Source organism: Ursus maritimus, unplaced genomic scaffold, assembly GCF_017311325.1.
Source record: "Ursus maritimus isolate PB19 unplaced genomic scaffold, ASM1731132v1 scaffold_18, whole genome shotgun sequence".
Lineage (NCBI taxonomy): Eukaryota > Metazoa > Chordata > Mammalia > Carnivora > Ursidae > Ursus > Ursus maritimus.
Window position 1 is genome coordinate 56,461,937 of NW_024424230.1, and position 18,810 is coordinate 56,480,746.

Here is an 18,810-nt window from a genome sequence, read left to right on the forward strand (position 1 = left end):
AGACACAGCTGCCGCACAGGTTCCCGTGAGGAGTCGCTGAGCTAATGCTCATCCCATTCTCGGCTCCGTGAAGAGCACACGGTAAGCGCAGAGTATGGGCCTCACAGAAGATAAGCCGCAGCCTCAGGTAGGCGACAGAGAAACCTGAGATGGGGACAGGGAGGAGGGCGGAGGCAAGGCGCGCGTGGGTGCCTGGGCGGGGGTCCCTGCAGGAGTGTGTGTGGCCGCCGTCGGGCGTGACCGGAGGGCGGGGCGGGGCCTTCGTGCGTGAGCGGGGCGGGGTCGCAGCCGGGGGCGGGGCCTTCGTGCGAGCTGCGCCGGGACCGGACTGGAGGCGGGGCGGCGGGCCTGGCGCGCCGCAGGCGGGGAGGGGCGGGTCCGGGGCGTGCGCTGACAGGAGCGCCCCGGGAGTGAGAGACGCCTCCTGGCGGGAGCTGGCGGCAGCGGGGAATCGAAGGCCGGCGGAGCGACCGGGGAAACTGGGGGGAGGGTGGCGGCGGGCCTGTCTCTTTAAGGTGCCCGAGGCTCGCGGGCGCTGCGCTGAGGGACGGCGCGGAGGCGCGGCCTGCCTCCCTCGCACAGCCCCGCGGCTCGCCCAGCGCTCGGCCGACCTGCGGGGGAACGAGGGCCAGGCGGCCTCGCGGCGCCGCGGCGCACGGTGAGCGGGAGCAGGCGGGACAGGGTCTGCGGCCGGGGAGGGTCCGGGCCCAGAGCTCCGGCCTCTGGAGGCCGAGGCAGCGGCGGGCTCTTGGGGCCGGGAGAAGCGGAGCAGCTCCCGCGCGGCCTGGGCCCCGCCTACGCGCAGGACAAAGTGGGGGTGCCGCCCGGTGGGTGCTGGGCGCGGGCACGCAGGCCGGCGGCACCTCTGCGGCCCCCTCCCCTGCCTCGCTGGTCAGCGGCGCGTCGGTGAGCCGGGGCTGAAGAGCCGCCGTGGCCTCTGTCTCCTCCCCCGGCAGCAGGGGCTCCGTGCGGCGGCACAAAGGCTGCTGTCAGTGCCATCCCCCTTGGGGACCACACACAGGTCGCCAGAGCCCGAGAAACTGGTCCCGACGTAGGAAAACAGTTCCGGTGTGGTAGCGTTCCTCACTCCTTAGGCAAAAAAAGGGAGGCCCTTTAAATAATTCTGTTACTTGCTTTGTGCATGCCATGATTTACTTGAATCCTTTTTCCAGTGAGATTTTGGGAGTAGTATGAAGACATCCATAAGAGATGAAAACAAATCCCATTTTTAGTGAGTGTAGGATGAAAACTAGTTCTGGATAAAAATCACTTTTCGAATACTTTTGGCCTCCACAAATATGCACCAGAAATCATCCGACTTGGTATGTGCTGTTAAATAAATTAGAAAATTGGGTTACTAACGGTCTTTAGGAATACTTTGTGGGCCTCAGTAACAGTCACCAGGGCTTTCTCTTTCAAAATTGAGTCATACGGGGTACAAAGCCCTTTATTCTTTTCACCTTATTACTTTTGCTTTACTGTACTTTATAATACTTAGACTAAAAGTTTACAGTAATCATAAAGGCCCTATAAACTCACCTTTTATATATATTACATCAGTAGTCATTTATTTTACTTGATTCTATTTTTGGGAGGGTTTGTTTTAACGCCAAGAAGTTACATCTTTTTAAAAAGCTTAATAACCATGTTGGGTGTTTAATCACTATCAGAATTTGGTCTTTTTTTCCTTCTTTTTTTCAAAGTGTACTATCTTCTCAATAACTTTGAAGAATCTATGGTACCTATGGTATAGAATTCAAAGAATATCTTCACATTTTAATAAATTACTCAAGAGTTCTTAATGCAATTAATAATTTACTATCCCCTTTGTTATTTGCTGGGCTATTTAAGGAATGACTCTCACCTCCTTTCTCTAACCTGCTTCATTCTGGCTAATTATGTTAACAGATAAAATGAGATGGTCGTAAATAATCATTAGAATAATTTGCATTTTAAAAATTCGTTAAATGTTTTAAATTATGGTGCAATATTAATAGCTTTAAGTATGAGTTTAAAGTTGAATAATGGGCCTAAAACTAAAGTTGAATAGTAGTCGTGCAATATTAAAACTAGTTATTTGCCTCAGTAACCTGATGGTTTTTATATACATATCATATATATGTATATTTGTATATATATGTACATACATGTCATATATGTGTGTATATATGTATATGTGTATACATATGTATGTGTATATATGTATACACATATCAATATATGTATATATTTGAAGTTGGCTGACAAGACATACTATATAAAAATTGTAGTTTGTTTTGACTGTTTAATTATTCATTGAGAATGTCCTTTAAATGATCACTCAGAAGTATTTTAACACAAACAATGAGTCTTGGTTTGTTTTGCTTTTCATTTCTGTATTTGTTCTTAACCTAGCCCTTGCCTTTGAATTAAAGTTTTTTTTTTTCTTATTGTTTGTTTGTTTAGCTTCCTCAGAGTTGATCATCTCTGAAGAAACATGAAGACACACTGTGTTGTTATGCTTACTCTAGCCATCCTGGTGTTCCTGACATGGGTCCCTGTGTCACTGAGTTGTAACAAAGCACTCTGTGCTAGTGATGTGAGCAAATGCCTCATTCAGGTAGGACTAAGTGTACTTTTTATTAATATTAAAATGTCGAAGAGATGGAGAGTGCATATATACAGATATACAGTGTGTGTGTGTGTGTGTGTATGTGTGTGTGTGTGTGTGTATTACAGTATAAGGCCTGAGTATTAAGTCAGCTCCTGAGGTACTGAACCATGAAACACTGGTCTGGGGTTTTACCCCCATAGTTTTCTTGCATATTCCCAAGGTCAGATTCAAGAAGTATCCAGCTTCATAAATATGCCATTACAAAGTGATGAGCACTCCATTCAGATAAAGAGTTTCCTTGTATTATCTAGTTTATATATCAAAGAAGCTCAATTACTGTATTTAGAAAAGAATTTAGCTAGTCAAATAATAGACAAATTGTTCCCTATATAAAGTAATAGTTGTCTATTCTGTGCAATAGGTTATCCCAAATGTAGCAACTTAATGCAGTAAACATTTATGTCATGCAGTGTCTGAGGGCTGGGAGTCTCAGAGCAGTTGAGTTGAGCTGGGTGGTTCTGGCTCAGGGTCTCTCACAAGGTTGCAGGCAAATTGTCAGCTGAGATTGTGGAGAATCTGCTTCCAAAATACTTGAGAATTATCTCTCAGTCATCAGGCTAAGCCTAGTGATGTAACTACCACTCTCATTTTCCTGAAGAAAAAAGTGAGGTTAAGTAATTTGGTTAGGTTCGTATAGCTAGTAAGTGACTGTAGAATGCGGTCAAAGCATACTACAAAGCCTGTAGCCTTCCCACTACACATACTGGTTATTACTCCATAAAGTTGTGTTAATTAGTGGTGAACTTCACGTCTTCTATAGGTGTTCTCTTTTTTCTCATCCTGTAAGACCATCAGCAGTCTTGTGTCTTTTGTGTGTGTATTTATTAGCCTCCCTTTTAATTTTTGGCTGTTCACTAAGAAATCCGGTAACCACACATTCTAGAATTCTGTGTAAGTTATAAGTTAGCTGTAATTCCAACGTGGAGCAGTTGTGTGTATGTACCATAAGTGATAATGATTTTTATAGATTTGAGGCATTTTGTATTTATTTTGGACATTTTGGTCCTTCTCATTAATAGTTGAGATTCTGGGATGCCTGGGTGGCTCAGTCGGTTAAGTGTCTGCTTTCAACTCAGGTCATGATCCCACTGAGTCCCAGGTCCAGCTCCCTGCTCAGCAGGGAGCCTGCTTCTGCTTCTGCCTCTGCCCCTCCACCTGCTTGTGCTCTCTCTCTTTCTCTCTTTCTGACAAATAAATACATTTTTAAAAAAATCTTTAAAAATAGTTGAGATGCTAGGAAGCCTGGCCTTTATCTGAGTGTAGTTTGCCACCATCTCATACTCTCTTTACCCTTACTTTGCATTTCGAACCAAAACTTTGAAATAGAGAAGTTTGTTGGTTGGTTTGTTTTTAATTTTTTTTCACTGTGGACATTTTTCAATCATAAGTAGGAGAAGAGAGGAGTATAACGAAGGGCAGTTTCAGCAGTCGTTAACTCAGGGCTACCCGTGTTTCATCTCTGTACCTCTACACTGACCCCAGCTATGTCTTAATTTTAGGCAAATTCCTGATACTGTTTTATCATAATTCTAATATCTACATCTTAAAGATAAGAACTCTAAGACACAGCTGTTAGCAATTTAAGGGGTGCCTGGCTGGCTCCACTGGAAGACCATGAGACGCTTGATCTCAGGGTTGTGAGTTCAAGCCCCACATTGGGTGTAGAGATTAGTAAAAAAAAAAAAAAAATCTTAAGATTAACAGTAATTTTAAATATCATCTAATTTTTTATATGGACGTCTTGATATGGCATGTCTGCTTAGGCTCATTCTGACAGAAAATTCTGTAGTCTGTACGTGAGGTCCAGCGTTGTGCTTTGGTCTGATGGGGAAGCTGTGCCACTCCCCGCGCTGCTTCAATGTAGCTTCATTGTTATTAGAAATAAAGTATCATACAATTGCAATGTTCGTGTTCAGGTAGAATTTCACTTAAATCCCAAATTATTTTTGACTCTCCAAATCTATAATTTCCATTAGTTCAAATAATTAAAAATTGGATTTTATTAAAATAACTTGCTTGGTAAAGGAGTATTTTAAAAAGATAGCTTTTGGTTAGTATTGATAAATACCCTCAAAGATTTTTGGTTTGTTTCTTTTGCTTTTAAATTTTAAAATATTTGGGAGTACCTCTGTGGCTCAGTCCGTTAAACGTCTGCCTTCAGCTCAGGTCATAATCTCAGGGTCCTGGGATGGAGCCAAACATCCTGTTCCCCACTCAGCAGGGAGTCTGCTTGTCCCTCTGCCCCTCCCCCACTAGTGCGCGCACTCTCTCTCTCAAATAAATAAATAGAATCCTTTAAAAAATTGGTTAATTAATTTAAAAATATGTGATACAAAATACTTCAAAAAGTAAAGACTACTGTGCGTGTAAAAACTGGAAAATTGAGGGAGCTTCACCTGTTAAATGGTGACTCTAGTAAATTTGTTGGAAAGAAGCTAGGACTTTTTTTCTTTATCATTAATTAGGTGATGCTAACATTTCTCAGGTTCCTGTTGTTCCTTCAGAGCCAGGAATCATCAAATCTTTTTCTGGAGTGGTAGAGACAACACTTCTGGTATATAGTGGCAGAGTATTTGAAGCTAAAAATATTGCGGGCTCAAGAATTGGGGATTTTTCTTACTCATTAATTCACAAAGACTTAATTGGACATTGAAGTAAAATGTGATTAGTTCCACCATTTGACTGATTTTGTGGTCTCCAAAACTCCAGCAGATTATTTCACATTCTGAGCTTTATTTTTTTTTTGTATTCCTCTTACTATGGCTACGTAACCACCCCAAAAATCAGTGGCTGAAAACAGTGTTGATTTTGCCCATGAGTTTGCATTCTGCAGGGCTTGGTGGGGTAACTCGTCTCTGTACCACACAGCACTAGGGCAGCTTGAAGGCTGAGGGCTGGAGTTATCTGAAGCAGCACTATTCCCTAGAACTTACTACGATGATAGAACAGTCTACATCTGCCCTGTCCAGTGCAGTAGAAACCAGCCACATGAGGCTATTGAACACTTGAAACATGCCTCGTGTGATTGAAAAATAGATTTTTAAACTTTATTTCGTTTTAATTAATTGAAATGTAAGTAGCTACATTTGACTAGTAGCTTCTGTACTGGATCTCACAAATCTGAGGACTCACTGCTAAGTCTAATACCTGGGCTAGAAAGATTCTTCAGCACTCTCCGTCTGTGTCTCTTGCCCTCGCTCACTTACTTTCTCAGCTGTCTGTCTATATGACTTCTCTAGTGTTCTGGTTTAAGACCAGCTAGATATCTTACATATTCGCTCAGGGCTCCCAAGATACATAATACCTCATGAAAGAGAGATAAAGGAATATGCATTGCCTTTTCTGGTCTTACCTTAGAGGTTACATACTACTTGCACCATAGTCATAGGTCCACCTGGATTTAAGTGGAGGGAACGTAGGCCCTACCTCTGATGGAGGAGCGTAAAAAGAGCATGTGGCATAAAATGGCATGGACATCTTTAAGTGTAAAATAGATTGGCTGGGTAGGTGATCTCGAAGTTTCCTTCTAGTTCTATATAGTTCTAGAGAAAGAAACCAACTATTATGTGTTATTAAATATTCTCTTTTTTAAAAATCAGAGTAAAAAAGTCATGTCTCTCTCTTTTTTTATTGAAGTATAATTGACGTACAATGCTACATTAGTTTCAAGTTGTTCAACAAGTATACAACATGTTGATTTGACAATTCTGTACATTACTCAGTGCTCACTATGATTAAGTGTAGTTACCATTACAATATTATTTTTTGAAAAGATTTTATTTTATTTATTTGAGAGAGAGAGCAAGAGAGAGCACAAGCAGGGGGGAGGGGCAGAGGGAGAGGGATAAGCAGACTCCCCGCTGAGCAGGGAATCTGACTCAGAGCTCCATCCCAGGACCCCAGGATCATGACCTGAGCCAAAGGCAGACGCTTTACCGACTGAGCCACCCAGGCGCTCCTGTTATTACAATACTATTGACTATATTCCCTGTGCAGTACTTTCCATCTCTATGACTTACTTACTTTATACTTGGAAGTTTGTAAGTATACCTCTTAATCTCCATTATCTATTTTCTCCGTCCTTCCTCCCACAGCCATTAGTTCTCTATATTAAGAATTTTTGTCTTATTTTTTAGATTCCACATATAAGTGAAATTGTATGGTATTTGTCTGACTCTATTTGAGTCTTTTCATATAGCATAATACCCTCTAGGTCTGTCCTTGTCGTCACAAATGGCAAGATCTCATTCTTTTTTTATGGCTGAGTAATACTGCTGTGTGTGTGTGTGTGTGTGTGTGTGTGTGTGTGTACACTACGCTTCTTTATCCATTCATCTATCTATGGGCACTTGGATTGCTTCCATATCTTGGGTATTGTAAGTAATGCTGCAATAAACATAGCATGTATCTTTTCAAATTAGTGTTTTCCTTTTCTTTGGGTAGTTGGATTATATGGTATCATACGTATTTCTATTTTAATTTTTTGAGTTACCACCATACTGTTTCTTACAGTGGTTGCACTAACTTACGTTCCCACCAACAGTGCGTGAAGGTTCCTTTTTCTCCACATCCTTGCTAACACTTATTCCTTGTCTTTCTGACTGGTATGAAGTGATACCTCATTGTAGTTTTGATTTATATTTTCCTGATGACTAGTGATGTCGAACATCTTCTCATGTGTCTGTTGGTCATCTGGATGTCTTCTTTGGAAAAATGTAAATGGGACTGTTTTCTTTCTGGTACTTTATTTTTAGTGTATAGAAATGCCATAGATTTCTCTTTATTAAATTGTATCCTGCAACTTTATAGAATTCATTTATTAGTGCTAGTAGTTTTTTGGAGAAGTCTTTAGGGTATTCAATATATAGTATCTTGTCATCTGCAAAGAGTGAGTTTTACTTCTTCTTTACCAGTTTGGATGCCTTTTATTTCTTTTTCTTGTCTGATTGCTGCAGGTAGGACTTCCAGTATCATGTTGAGTAAAAGTAATGAGTGGACATCCTTATCTTGTTCCTGATCTTAGAGGAAAAGCTTTCAGTTTTTCATCATTGAGTATGATGTTAGCTGTGGGATTTTTCATATGTGGCTCCTTTTATGTTGGAGCATGTTCTCTCTAAACCCACTTTGTGTAGTTTTATCATGAATGTACTTTGTCAGATGCTTTTTCTGCATCTCCTGAGGTAATCATATTGTTTTTATCCTTCTTTGTGTTGATATGATGTAGCACGTTGATTAATTTGCAAATATTGAATGACCCACGCATCCTTGGAATAAATCCCACTCGATCATGGTAAATTATTTTTTTAATGTTGAATTTGGTTTCTGGTATTTTGTTGAGGATTTTTGCAACCATGTTCTTTAGAGATATTGGCCTGTAGTCCTCTGTTTTTGTGGTGTCTTTGGTTTTGGTGCCAGGGTGATACTGGTCATGAGACCAGAATGAACTTGGAAATTTTCCTTCTTCTATTTTTTGTAGTAGTTTGAGAAGAATAGGTATTAATGCTTTTTTACTTCATTTTTTTTAAGATTTTTTTTTTTTTAATTTAAGAGGGAGTGGGGATGAAGAGGGAGAGAATCTTCAAGCAGACTCCCTGCAGAGTGTGGAGCCTGAGATCATGACCTGAGCTGAAGTCAGATGCTTAACTGACTGAGTCCCAGGCGCCCGGACATTTCTTGAAGTGTTTGGTAAAATTCCCCTGTGAAACTGACTGATCCTGAACTTTTGTTTGTTGGGAGTTTTTTGATTACTGATTCAAATTCCTTACTAGTAATAAGTCTGTTCAAATTTTCTATTTATTCCTGATTCAGTTTTGGAAGATTGTATGTTTCTAGAAAATTATCCATTTTTGTTCAAGTTGTTCAAGTTGTTGGTGTATATTTTTTCATGATATACTATAATCCTTTATGTTTTTCTGTTGTTGGTTATTTATCCTCCTTTGTTTCTGATTTTATTTGAGCCCTCCCTCTTTTTTTTTCTTGATGAGTCTGACTATATGTTTATCTATTTTGTTTTATCTTTTCAAAGAACCACCTCTTGGTTTCATTGATGTTTTCTATTATGTTTTTTCTCTCCATTTTATTTATTTCTGCCCTAATCTTTATTGTTTCCTTCCTTTTTCTAGGTTCAGGCTTTGTTTGTTCTTTTTTTATATCCTTTAGTTGTAAGGTTAGGTTGTTTATTTGAGATTTTTTTGTTTCTTGTGATCTGTATCGCTGTAAATTCCCTTTTTGAACTCCTTTTGCTGCATCCCAAAGATTTTGGACTGTTGTGTTTTCATTTCCATTTATCTTCATATATTTTTTTATTTACTCTTTGATTTTATGGTTGACCTGTCTGTTGTTTGATAGCACATTGTTTACCTTCCATGAGTTTGTGGTTTTTCCAGAATTATTTCTTGTAATTGATTTCTAGTTTTCATTGTGGTTAGAAAAAATGTTTGATATGATTTCAGTCTTAAATTTATTGATATTTGTCTTATGGCCTAACATGTGATCTATTCTGGAGAATGTGTACTTAAGCAGGTATATTTTGTTTTTGGTTGGAATGTTCTATGTATGTCTGTTAGGTTCTTCTGATCTTATATATTGTTCAAAGCCACTGTTTCCTTGTTGATTTTCTTTCTTTCTTTCTTTCTTTCTTAAAGATTTTATTTATTTATTTGAGAAAGATAGCACAGGAGTGGGGGGAGGGGCAGAGGGAGAAGCAGACTCCCTGCTAATCAGGGAGCCCAACATGGGGCTCAGTCCTAGGACCCCAGGATCATGACCTGAGCTGAAGATAGACGCTTAACTGAGCCACCCAGGCATCCGTCCTTGTTGATTTTCTGTCTAGATGTAAGTGGGGTGTTAAAAGTCCCTACTATTATTGTATTGCTATCAGTTTCTCCCTTTATGTCTGTTAATATTTGCTTCATGCATTAAGTGCTCCTATGTGGGGTGCATAGATATTCATAATTGTTATATCATCTTGTTTGATTGATCCCTTTGTCATTGTGTAGTACTCTCTTTGTCTCTTGCTACAGTCTTATTTTTAAATTAATTTATTTGAGAGCGAGCGAGCACAGAAGCAGGGACAGAGGGAGAGGGCAAGAATTTCAAGCAGACCCTGTGCTGACCATGGAGCCCCACACAGAGCTTGATCTCATGACTCTGAGGTCATGACCTGAGCCGAAACCAAGAGTCAGGCGCTCAACCGACTGAGACACCCAGGCACCCGCCTACAGTCTTTGTTTTAAAATCTGTTTTGTCTGATACAAGTATTGCTGCTCCAGGTTGGTTGTTTGTATGCTTGTTTTCATTTTCATTGGCTGGTGGATGTGTTTTCACACCTTCATTTTTTGCCTTTATGTGTCTTTAGGTTTGACATAAGCCTCTTATAAGCAGCATATAGATGGGGTGCCTCGATGGCTCAGTTGGTTAAGCGTCTGCCTTTGGGTCAGGTCATTATCTCGGGGTCCTGGGATCAAGCCCAGTGTCGGGCTCCCTCCTTGGGGGGAGTCTGCTTCTCCCTCTGCCCCACCCCCCACTTGTGATCTCTAATAAATAAATAAAATCTTTAAAAAAAATAAATAAAAAGTCAAATTGCTGGAAAGATACATAATGAAAAATAATCCCTTGAGTAATTCTCTCTACTCTTCATTTTGTTATTCAGGTTGAACTACTTTTAATCTTCCAAGTAATAGCTTCCACTCTTACTTCTTTTATTGTTGCTGGGTTTTTTAGCCATATGGTTAAATAATATGCTTCTACTACTGTTTTTTAACTTACCAATTCTAGATTATGTATCTAAACTGCCTTTCTGCTGTATTCGATTAGGACATGACTTACCATTCTCTCCTCCCCTACTCGCTACCCTGCCATAATTGTACAGTCTTTAGTTTCTCTCATGGTTCTCTCGCTTTTCAGTTTCTACAATGTACTTAAACCTTTCTATTCTGTCATATCATTTAAAAACACTATCTCTTGGGGCACCTGGGTGGCTCAGTCAGTTAAGCACCTGGGTTTGACTCAGGCCCTGATCCCGGGGTCCTGGGATGGAGCTCTGGGTTGGGCTCGCTGCTCAGCGGGAAGCCTGCTTCTACCTCTGCCCCTCCCACCTTGTCGTGCTCTCTCTCAAATAAATAAATAAAATTTAAAAAAAAAACAAGCTATCTCTTGAGTCCTGCTGTGAGAGGAGTATATTAGTAGACCTCCTTTTTTTCTTTTAAAATTTATTTATTTATTTATTTATTTATTTATTTATTTTTTAGCCATAGACAGAGTATAATTTTTAAGAACTGTGCATGTGACTAGCATTTATCGCCACACTTAGTATCATAGAAAGCAAGGAAATCAGTTTTCCTGCATTTGTGAATATTGCCCTTAGAATTTTCTGCTTTTGGAGTAATTACTGATTTCTGTCTCAAAGTCCGTGGAGAATGGGGTATAACCTGTACTTTTACTTTTATATCAGCAAGCTAGATAGCATCTATATTCTGAAGGCACTTAGTATAATAGTTAAGAGCATGACCTCTGAAACCAGATGTCTAAATTCGAATCCAGTTCTGTGATGTATAAGCTATCTGACCTTGCGCAAGGGAGTTAACATTTCAGTGCCTCAATTTCCTCATCTGTGAAATAGTGATGATAACTATACCTACTCTGTGTGGGTATTGTGAGGATTAGATATAGAGTACTTAGATCAGTTGCTAGTATGTAAGTGCTATAACCATAACTATTATTAACCTTAGTTCTTTGTTTTGTAACCAGTTTAAATCTTCCATGCTTTATTTACAGATATATTCTAAAATTGACAATCAAAAGCCATGTTTATTCTGTAATGATTTTATAAATACTGTTGACTGTATGGTCACACAAGGCACTATGGTTACATTTCCTTTCTTGAATGACTTTTTCTTGAGTTGCTAATTGTCTTTCTTGATTTTCCATCATCAGTCATTAACACCTTCTGTTGTTTTAAATTCTTAGTCTGTTTTTCCTACAAAGGATCCTCCTGTGTTGTTGTTTCTAGACTTAACTGATTGCTCTCTAGGTCTGATGCAAGCTGTCGTGTAGTGCATCCGCATTGTTACTTTTCCTAAGTTGGCTCCACTTTTTCTTTGATTCCATGTCTTGTTCTTTCTTGATTTATTCTCATTTTGTTGTAACATGCCCTAGAGTATCTTCTAACAAAGGCGATATTGGGAAGAAGTGTTCTGGGTGCCATATCTCTTTAAAATGCATTTATTCTGGGGCACCTAGGTGGCTCAGTCGTTAAGCATCTGCCTTCGGACCAGGGTCTGATCCCAGGGTCCTGGGATCAAGCCCCGCATTGGACTCCCTGCTCTGCTGGGGGCCTGCTTCTTCCTCTCCCACTCCCCCGTCTGTGTTCCCTCTCTCGCTGGCTGTCTCTCTCTCTGTCAAATAATTAAAATATTTAAAAAATAAGTAAAAATAAAATGCATTTATTCTCATTTTATTTATACCTGATTGGTGATTTGCCTGAATATAGAATTATTACGTTATTTCCCCCTGGGAACTTTCAAGACATTTCCTAACCGTCTTTTTGCTGCTGGCATTCTGTATTGCTAGTAAGAAGTCTGATGCCAGTCTGGTTTTTATTCTCCGTAGGTGACTTTGTTTCTTCCCTCTCTCTGGAAACCTTTAGTTTCATCTCCTTATCCTTGGTGTAGGCATTGTGATGGGCACCTTATAAATCTCTTTTAGGGAATAGGGGTTTTGTTTTGAGCTCAAGACTGGAATATTCCCTTTTATTATTATTTTTATATATAATATCCACGCCTTTTTCCTGGAATTCTGGTTACTGTAAGTTTAAGATAGATTCTCTAAGTCTTAGTTTTTTTAAACAGCGTTATTGAGATATAATTCTAATACTATAAATTGCACCCATTTAAATGTGCAACTCACTGGTTTTTAACGTATTCACAGAGTTATACAACCATCACCACAATCTAATTTTAGAACATTTTCATCACCCTAAAAAGAAAATTCATACCCATTAGCAGTCCCTCCCTGAGCTTTTTTCCCAACCCCTAGGCAACCACTAATCTACTTTCTGTCTTTCTGTACGCCTGTTTTGGATATTTAATATAAATGGAATCTTATGATATGTTGTCTTTTATGTCTGGCTTCTTTTATTGAGCATAATTTTTTCATGATTTATCCATGTTATACTAAGTATCAGTACTTCATTATTTTATGGTCAGATAGTATTCCACAGTATAGATACACCACATTTAATTCATCCATTCATCAGTTGATGAATATTTGGATTGTTTTAACTTTTTAGCTATGAAGAATAATACTGCTGTGAGTATTCAAGTACACGTTTTTAATGTCGATGTATATATTTTCATTTCTTTTGGGTATATACCTAGGAGTGGAATTTTTAGGTCATGTTTTCTGTGTTTAACATTTTGAGGAACTGCTAATGATTTCATACATTCCCAGCACCACTGTATGAGGGTTCTAGTGAATCTATGCCCATTTTTAAATTGGCTTCTTTGTCTTTTCATTGTTTAGTTACAAGAGTTCTTTATGTATTATGGCTACTAAACCCCTATCAAAAATATGAGTTGCAAGTAATTTATCTCATTCTGTGGGTTGTCTTTTCACTTTCCTGATGGTATTATTTGCAACACAAAAAATTTTTAATTTTGGTACAGTCTAATTTATCTACTTTTTCTTTTGTTGCTTCTGCATTTGGTGTTTTGGCTAAGAAACTATTAGCCTAATTCAAGGTCACGAAGATCTACTTGTATATTTTCCTCTATTTATTTTATAGTTTTAGCTCTTATGTTTAGGTCTGTGATTTATTTTGAGTTGATTTTTGTGTGTCCACCTTTATTCTTTTGTGTATGGATTGCCAGCTATCCCAGCACTATTTTTTGAGAAGACTATTTTTTCCCTATGGAATTCTTTTTGGCATCCTTGTTGAAAATAATTTGACCAAAAGGATAGGAGTTTATTTATGAACTTTCACTTCTATTCCATTGATTTATATGTTTATCTTTATGTAAGTACCATGTTGTCTTGATTACCATAGCTTTGTGGTCTATTTTGAAATCAGGAAATACAAGTTTTCCAGTTTTGTTCTATTCAAAGATTGTTTTGACTATTTTGGGTCTCTTGTATTACCATATGAATTTTAAAATCAGCTTGTCAATTTCTGCAATAAAACCAGCCAAGGATTTTTTTTTAATAATAGACCTGACTTTTTTAGAGTAGTTTTAGGTTTATAGAAAATTAAGCAGAAAGTACAGAAAGATCCAGTATACCTTTGTCCCTACACACACCCGTGTTTCCCCAATTATTAACATCCTGCATTAGTTGGTGTATTTGTTACAACTTATGAACCAGTACTGACACACTATTATTAACTAACATCCTTAGGGCTTACATTAGGGTTCATTCTTTGTGTTATACAGTTCTGTGGGTTTTGACAGATGCATAATGTCATATATCTGCTTTTAGAGTATGACACAGAATAGTTTCATTGCCCTAAAAATCCCCTGTGCTTCCACCTGATCCTTACTTCCTTCTCCTCCCCCAATCCCTCCCCAGCTTTTGGCAACCACTAATCTCTTTTACTATCTCTATAGTTTTGTTTCCAGTATGTTGTATAATTGGAATTATATAGTACAGCCTTCCCAGGCTGCTTTCTTTAACTTAGCAATATGCATTTAGGGTTTTTCCATGGCTTTCTGTGGCTTGATTTCTTTTTATTGCTGATTTATATTCCATCATATAGCTGTACCATAATTTGTCCATTCAACTGTGGAGGGACATCTTGATTGCTTCCAAGTTTTGGCAATAAACAATAAAGCTGCCACAAACATCCGTGTGCAGATTTTTGTGTGGACATAAATTCTCAGCCCATGATAAATACCAAGAAGGACAATAGCTAGATCATATTCTAAGAGTGTGCTTACTTTTGTAAGGAACTGCCAAACTATCATCCAAAGTGGCTCTGCATCCTTGTCAACATTTAGTGTTCTCAGTGTTTTGAATTTTAGCCATTCTGAAAGGTATATATAGGTGTCTTGTTATTTTATTTAATTTATTTTTTTTAAGTGGGCCCCAATGCTGGGCTTGAACTCACAACCCTGAGATCAGGACCTGAGCTGAGATCAAGAATCGATTGCTTAACCAACTGAGCCACCTAGGCACCCCAGTGTCTTGTTATTGTAATTTGCAGTTCCCTACCAACATGATATTGAGCATCTTTTCATATGTTTTATTTGCCATCTGTATATCATCTTTGGTAGATGCCTTTATCTTTTGCCCTCTTTTGAATAGAATTGTCCATTTTTTTACTGTTGAATTTTAAAAGTTCTTTGTATATTTTGGATAACAATCCTTTATGTCTTTTGCAAATATTTTCTCTGTCTGTGGCTTGTCTTCTCATTCTCTTGACAGTGTATTTTGCAGATCAGAAGGGTTTTTTTTTTGTTGTTGTTGTTGTTGTTGTTTCTTTAATTTTTTTTTAGTTTATTTAAGTAATCTCTACATCCAGTGTGAGACTAGAACTCATGACCCCAAGATCAAGAGTCACATGCTCCGGGGGCCTGGGTGGCTCAGTCGTTAGGCGTCTGCCTTCGGCTCAGGGCGTGATCCCGGCATTCTGGGATTGAGCCCCACATCAGGCTTCTCCACTAGGAGCCTGCTTCTTCCTCTCCCACTCCCCCTGCTTGTGTTCCCTCTCTCACTGGCTGTCTCTCTCTGTCAAATAAATAAAAAGAAAATCTTAAAAAAAAAAAAAAAAGAGTCACATGCTCTTCTGACTGAGCCAGCCAGGTGCCTGCAGAGCAGAAGGTTTTAATTTTAATGAGGTCCAACTTCTCCATTTTTTCTTTCATGGATTGTGCCTTTGGTGTTGCCAGCTGGGACTGTGAAAGGGATTGCATTGAATCTGTAGATCAGTTTGGAAAGTCTTGCCATCTTAACAGCGTTAAGTCTTCTGATTCATGAACATGAATGTCTTTCCTTTTATTTAGATTTTTCTTTAATTTCTTTCAGTAATATTTTGCAGTTTTCAGAGTACAAGTCTTATACTTCTTTTGTTAAATCTATTTTACGTGTTTTATTCTTTTTGCTGTTATTGTAAATGGAAGTGTTTTCTTAATTTCATTATCAGATTGTTCATTGCTTGTATATACTGTTGTAGATCTTAAATCTGTTTTCACCATCCTATTCTTCATTCTGGGAGATTTCCTTGACCTAACCATTGAACCCTTTCTATTGAATTTTTAAATTTTAGCAATAACTCTTAAATTTCAGGAACGCCTCTATTTCTACTTGTCAGTTTTTCATATTAACACTTTTACTTTTGAATGCAGTACTTTCTCAGGTGTCTCTGAGGAGACTTATTAGAAGTTTTATTGGCAGAGGTGGAGCTATGTATGTTTCTCCCCCTACCCCTCCATTTTGTTACCTGAATTTCTTTTTCTTCCAAGACTGTTTTTTCTTTTAGCTTACACCTCTTTCATGTGGCAAGCTTTCCTCAAATATATGGTGTTCCTAAGCTGTCCATTATAGTTAAGAATGAGGCAATAAAAGCCTGGTTGGGAGATTGTGTGCTTAGGCAGGGCTGACATACACAGAATGGAGGGTATTGCTTGAGGGGCAGGGAAGCCCTTGCTGCTGGAATGTGTTCTCTGCTCTGAGGCTGATCATTTTCCTGAAGAGAAGTTTTTAGTTAGTTTGTTTTGATTGGCTGGTTATCTTGCTGTGGTTGGGAGGGTGGGAGTCAGTAGATGCCTAGTTCTTGTCTTTTTGCTCTAGTGTAGGGGAATACCCTGAACAGTCTGATAGAAACATGAACTTTAATGTCCTCTTTTATTTCTGTTCTCTTAAGTTGAAGAACAGATTGGCTACTGATGTTTGTTTCATGTGCCACGAATTGTTAACTGGGGTCATTGGGTCCTTTAAAGGCGTTAGGGGATGCCCAAAATTATATTCAAAATTGTATATGTACAGTCTTCATGGAAGAAACGTCCATACCTTTCAGGAGGTTCTCCAAGTGGTTGATGGCTCTGGAAAGGTTAAGGATTACTGAGATTTTGCTTTTCATTGCACATACTAAGTTGTCATTAAAATTCTTTCAAATTCAGCAAAGTACAAGGCATGTTGACATTTTAGATGACAATAGTAGCTTTTCTCCTTAAACCGTGGAAGAAGAAAAGGTACGGAAATGAAGGTGGGAAATAAGTACTTTAAGAAGGGCAATGCTATAGAAGTTTAAAGGTAGTACTTCCCCCTTACAGGGAATTTCGATTCTCTTTTTGTTATTTTGGTTTGGTTTGAACATCTGTAGTGTTGAAATGATGTACTGTGAGGATAAGTTAGAACATTTGTTTATGTTGAGCCCTCTGAGTATACTCATGAAATGACTGAGTATAAAAAATGTTCCCTGGAAGCTCATAGTCCTGTAAATATTTGTTACCAGCATGGTTGCAAGGCAGCGTGGTCATTCCCGCCATCCTACAAGTTGCTATGCATAAGGTTGGTCCCTGTATAAATATTTATTTTTTGCTTCTGGCAGGAAAGAAATCTAACTTTAAACATCAAGAAAGTAAAATTGTCATCATGGTGTTTTTCCTTGCTCATATAATGAATGGTTTAGCTGTTCTATTTCAGGGGGAAAAAATGGTTGTATAAGATTTTGCTTTTAACTCAATCTTTACTAGTTTTTCTTCTTCTGTGAAAAGAACATTTAAAATTTGTATTTGTATTGGGGCGCCTGGGTGGCTCAGTCGTTAAGCGTCTGCCTTCGGCTCAGGGCGTGATCCCGGTGTTCTGGGATCGAGCCCCGCATCAGGCTCTTCTGCTGGGAGCGTGCTTCTTCCTCTCCCACCCCCCCTGCTTGTGTTCCCTCTCTCACTGGCTGTCTCTCTGTCAAATAAATGAATAAAATCTTAAAAAAAAAAATTGTATTTGTATTAATATTGTGCTTCTTCCCCAGAAATCTCAAGACCTATTTTTTATTATGAATGGATAAACCCCTTACTGACTTGTTAGTACTTTTGGCTAACATTTATGGTCATATTTAGGATGATATAAACATTATACTTCATGAAAGTATTCAAACTTAGGTTCAGAGATCATTGATGCATTGTTTTAGCACTTTACTGGTTATCTCAATATTTATTTAGCACTTTCATGTACTAAATCAACAGTCTGCTTTTTAAACTGTCAAATCTTAGACTTTCTGAAATAAGTTGGGATTTCTAAATAATTTTTTATTAATCTAGTTTCTGCAAGTGTATTGTCCTAAAAATATAAGTAGTTCAGATAATTTCAGGGCTTTTTAATCACAATAAACTAAAAAATTAACTTTATCTTTCTTGTTTTTTTTTAATTCAGTGCTAAATTCCACGTTAGCCTCTTGCTACAGTATCTTGATTTGTTATTATACTAGTAGTACTTTGGTTTACAATATATAGTTTTTCTTCTTTCCTTGAAAAAACATTACCTTATTTTCCTGTAGTGTTTTTTCCTCTTCATTCTGCTTCACTGCTCTTAAACGTTATGGCTGCAACTCATTTGTGTACTGTTTTGCTTCAGTTAACACCTCATGAAAATCTTTGAAATTAATGCCCAAAAGTAATGAGTTAGGCCTAACGTAATTTTAAGGGAAAAATAAGTCATTTTCTCCCTTTCAGATGTTTAATGTGGTTAGAATAGCTGCTAAAATAAATTAAAATTTATTTTCATTGGCTGTTTCACCTGTTGAATTATTTTTATTCTATTTTCGTTTTAAAATATTTATTTATTTTAGAGAGTGAGAGAGAGAGCATGAGTGGGAAGGGCAGAGGGAGAGCGAATTTCAGGCAGACTCCACACTTAGTGGGAAGCCTGACGTGGGACTTGATTTCATGACCCTGAGGTTGTGACTTGAGCCAAAACTAAGAATCTGACAACGCTTAACTGACTGCGCCACCCAGGTACCCCTCACCTGTTGAATTATTACATTAAGGCAAAGATGAAGATTTCATTGGGACACTTGGAAATTTTCAAATATGTGTATAATAGGGAGTAAAGTAAAATACCGCCACACCCAGTTTACTTATCACTCAGCTTCAACAGTGATCCACATATGGCCAGAGTAGTTTCATCCATTCCCCCACTTCACCCCATCTGGATTATTTTAAAGGATT

The 18,810-nt window shown here is 38.5% G+C and overlaps 1 protein-coding gene across 1 annotated transcript in view; it reads left to right on the top strand.

Moving 5' to 3' along the window:
- The first annotated feature begins 430 nt into the window (after window positions 1-430).
- TWSG1 (twisted gastrulation BMP signaling modulator 1) overlaps window positions 431-18,810 on the top strand; it is a 65,170-nt gene continuing 46,790 nt past the window's right edge. Inside the window, exons 1-2 of the mRNA XM_040632722.1 lie at window positions 431-658; window positions 2,446-2,599. Of these exons, the coding sequence (XP_040488656.1) occupies window positions 2,477-2,599 (123 nt within the window). The 5' untranslated portion in view covers window positions 431-658; window positions 2,446-2,476. The remainder of the gene's footprint in view (window positions 659-2,445; window positions 2,600-18,810) is intronic.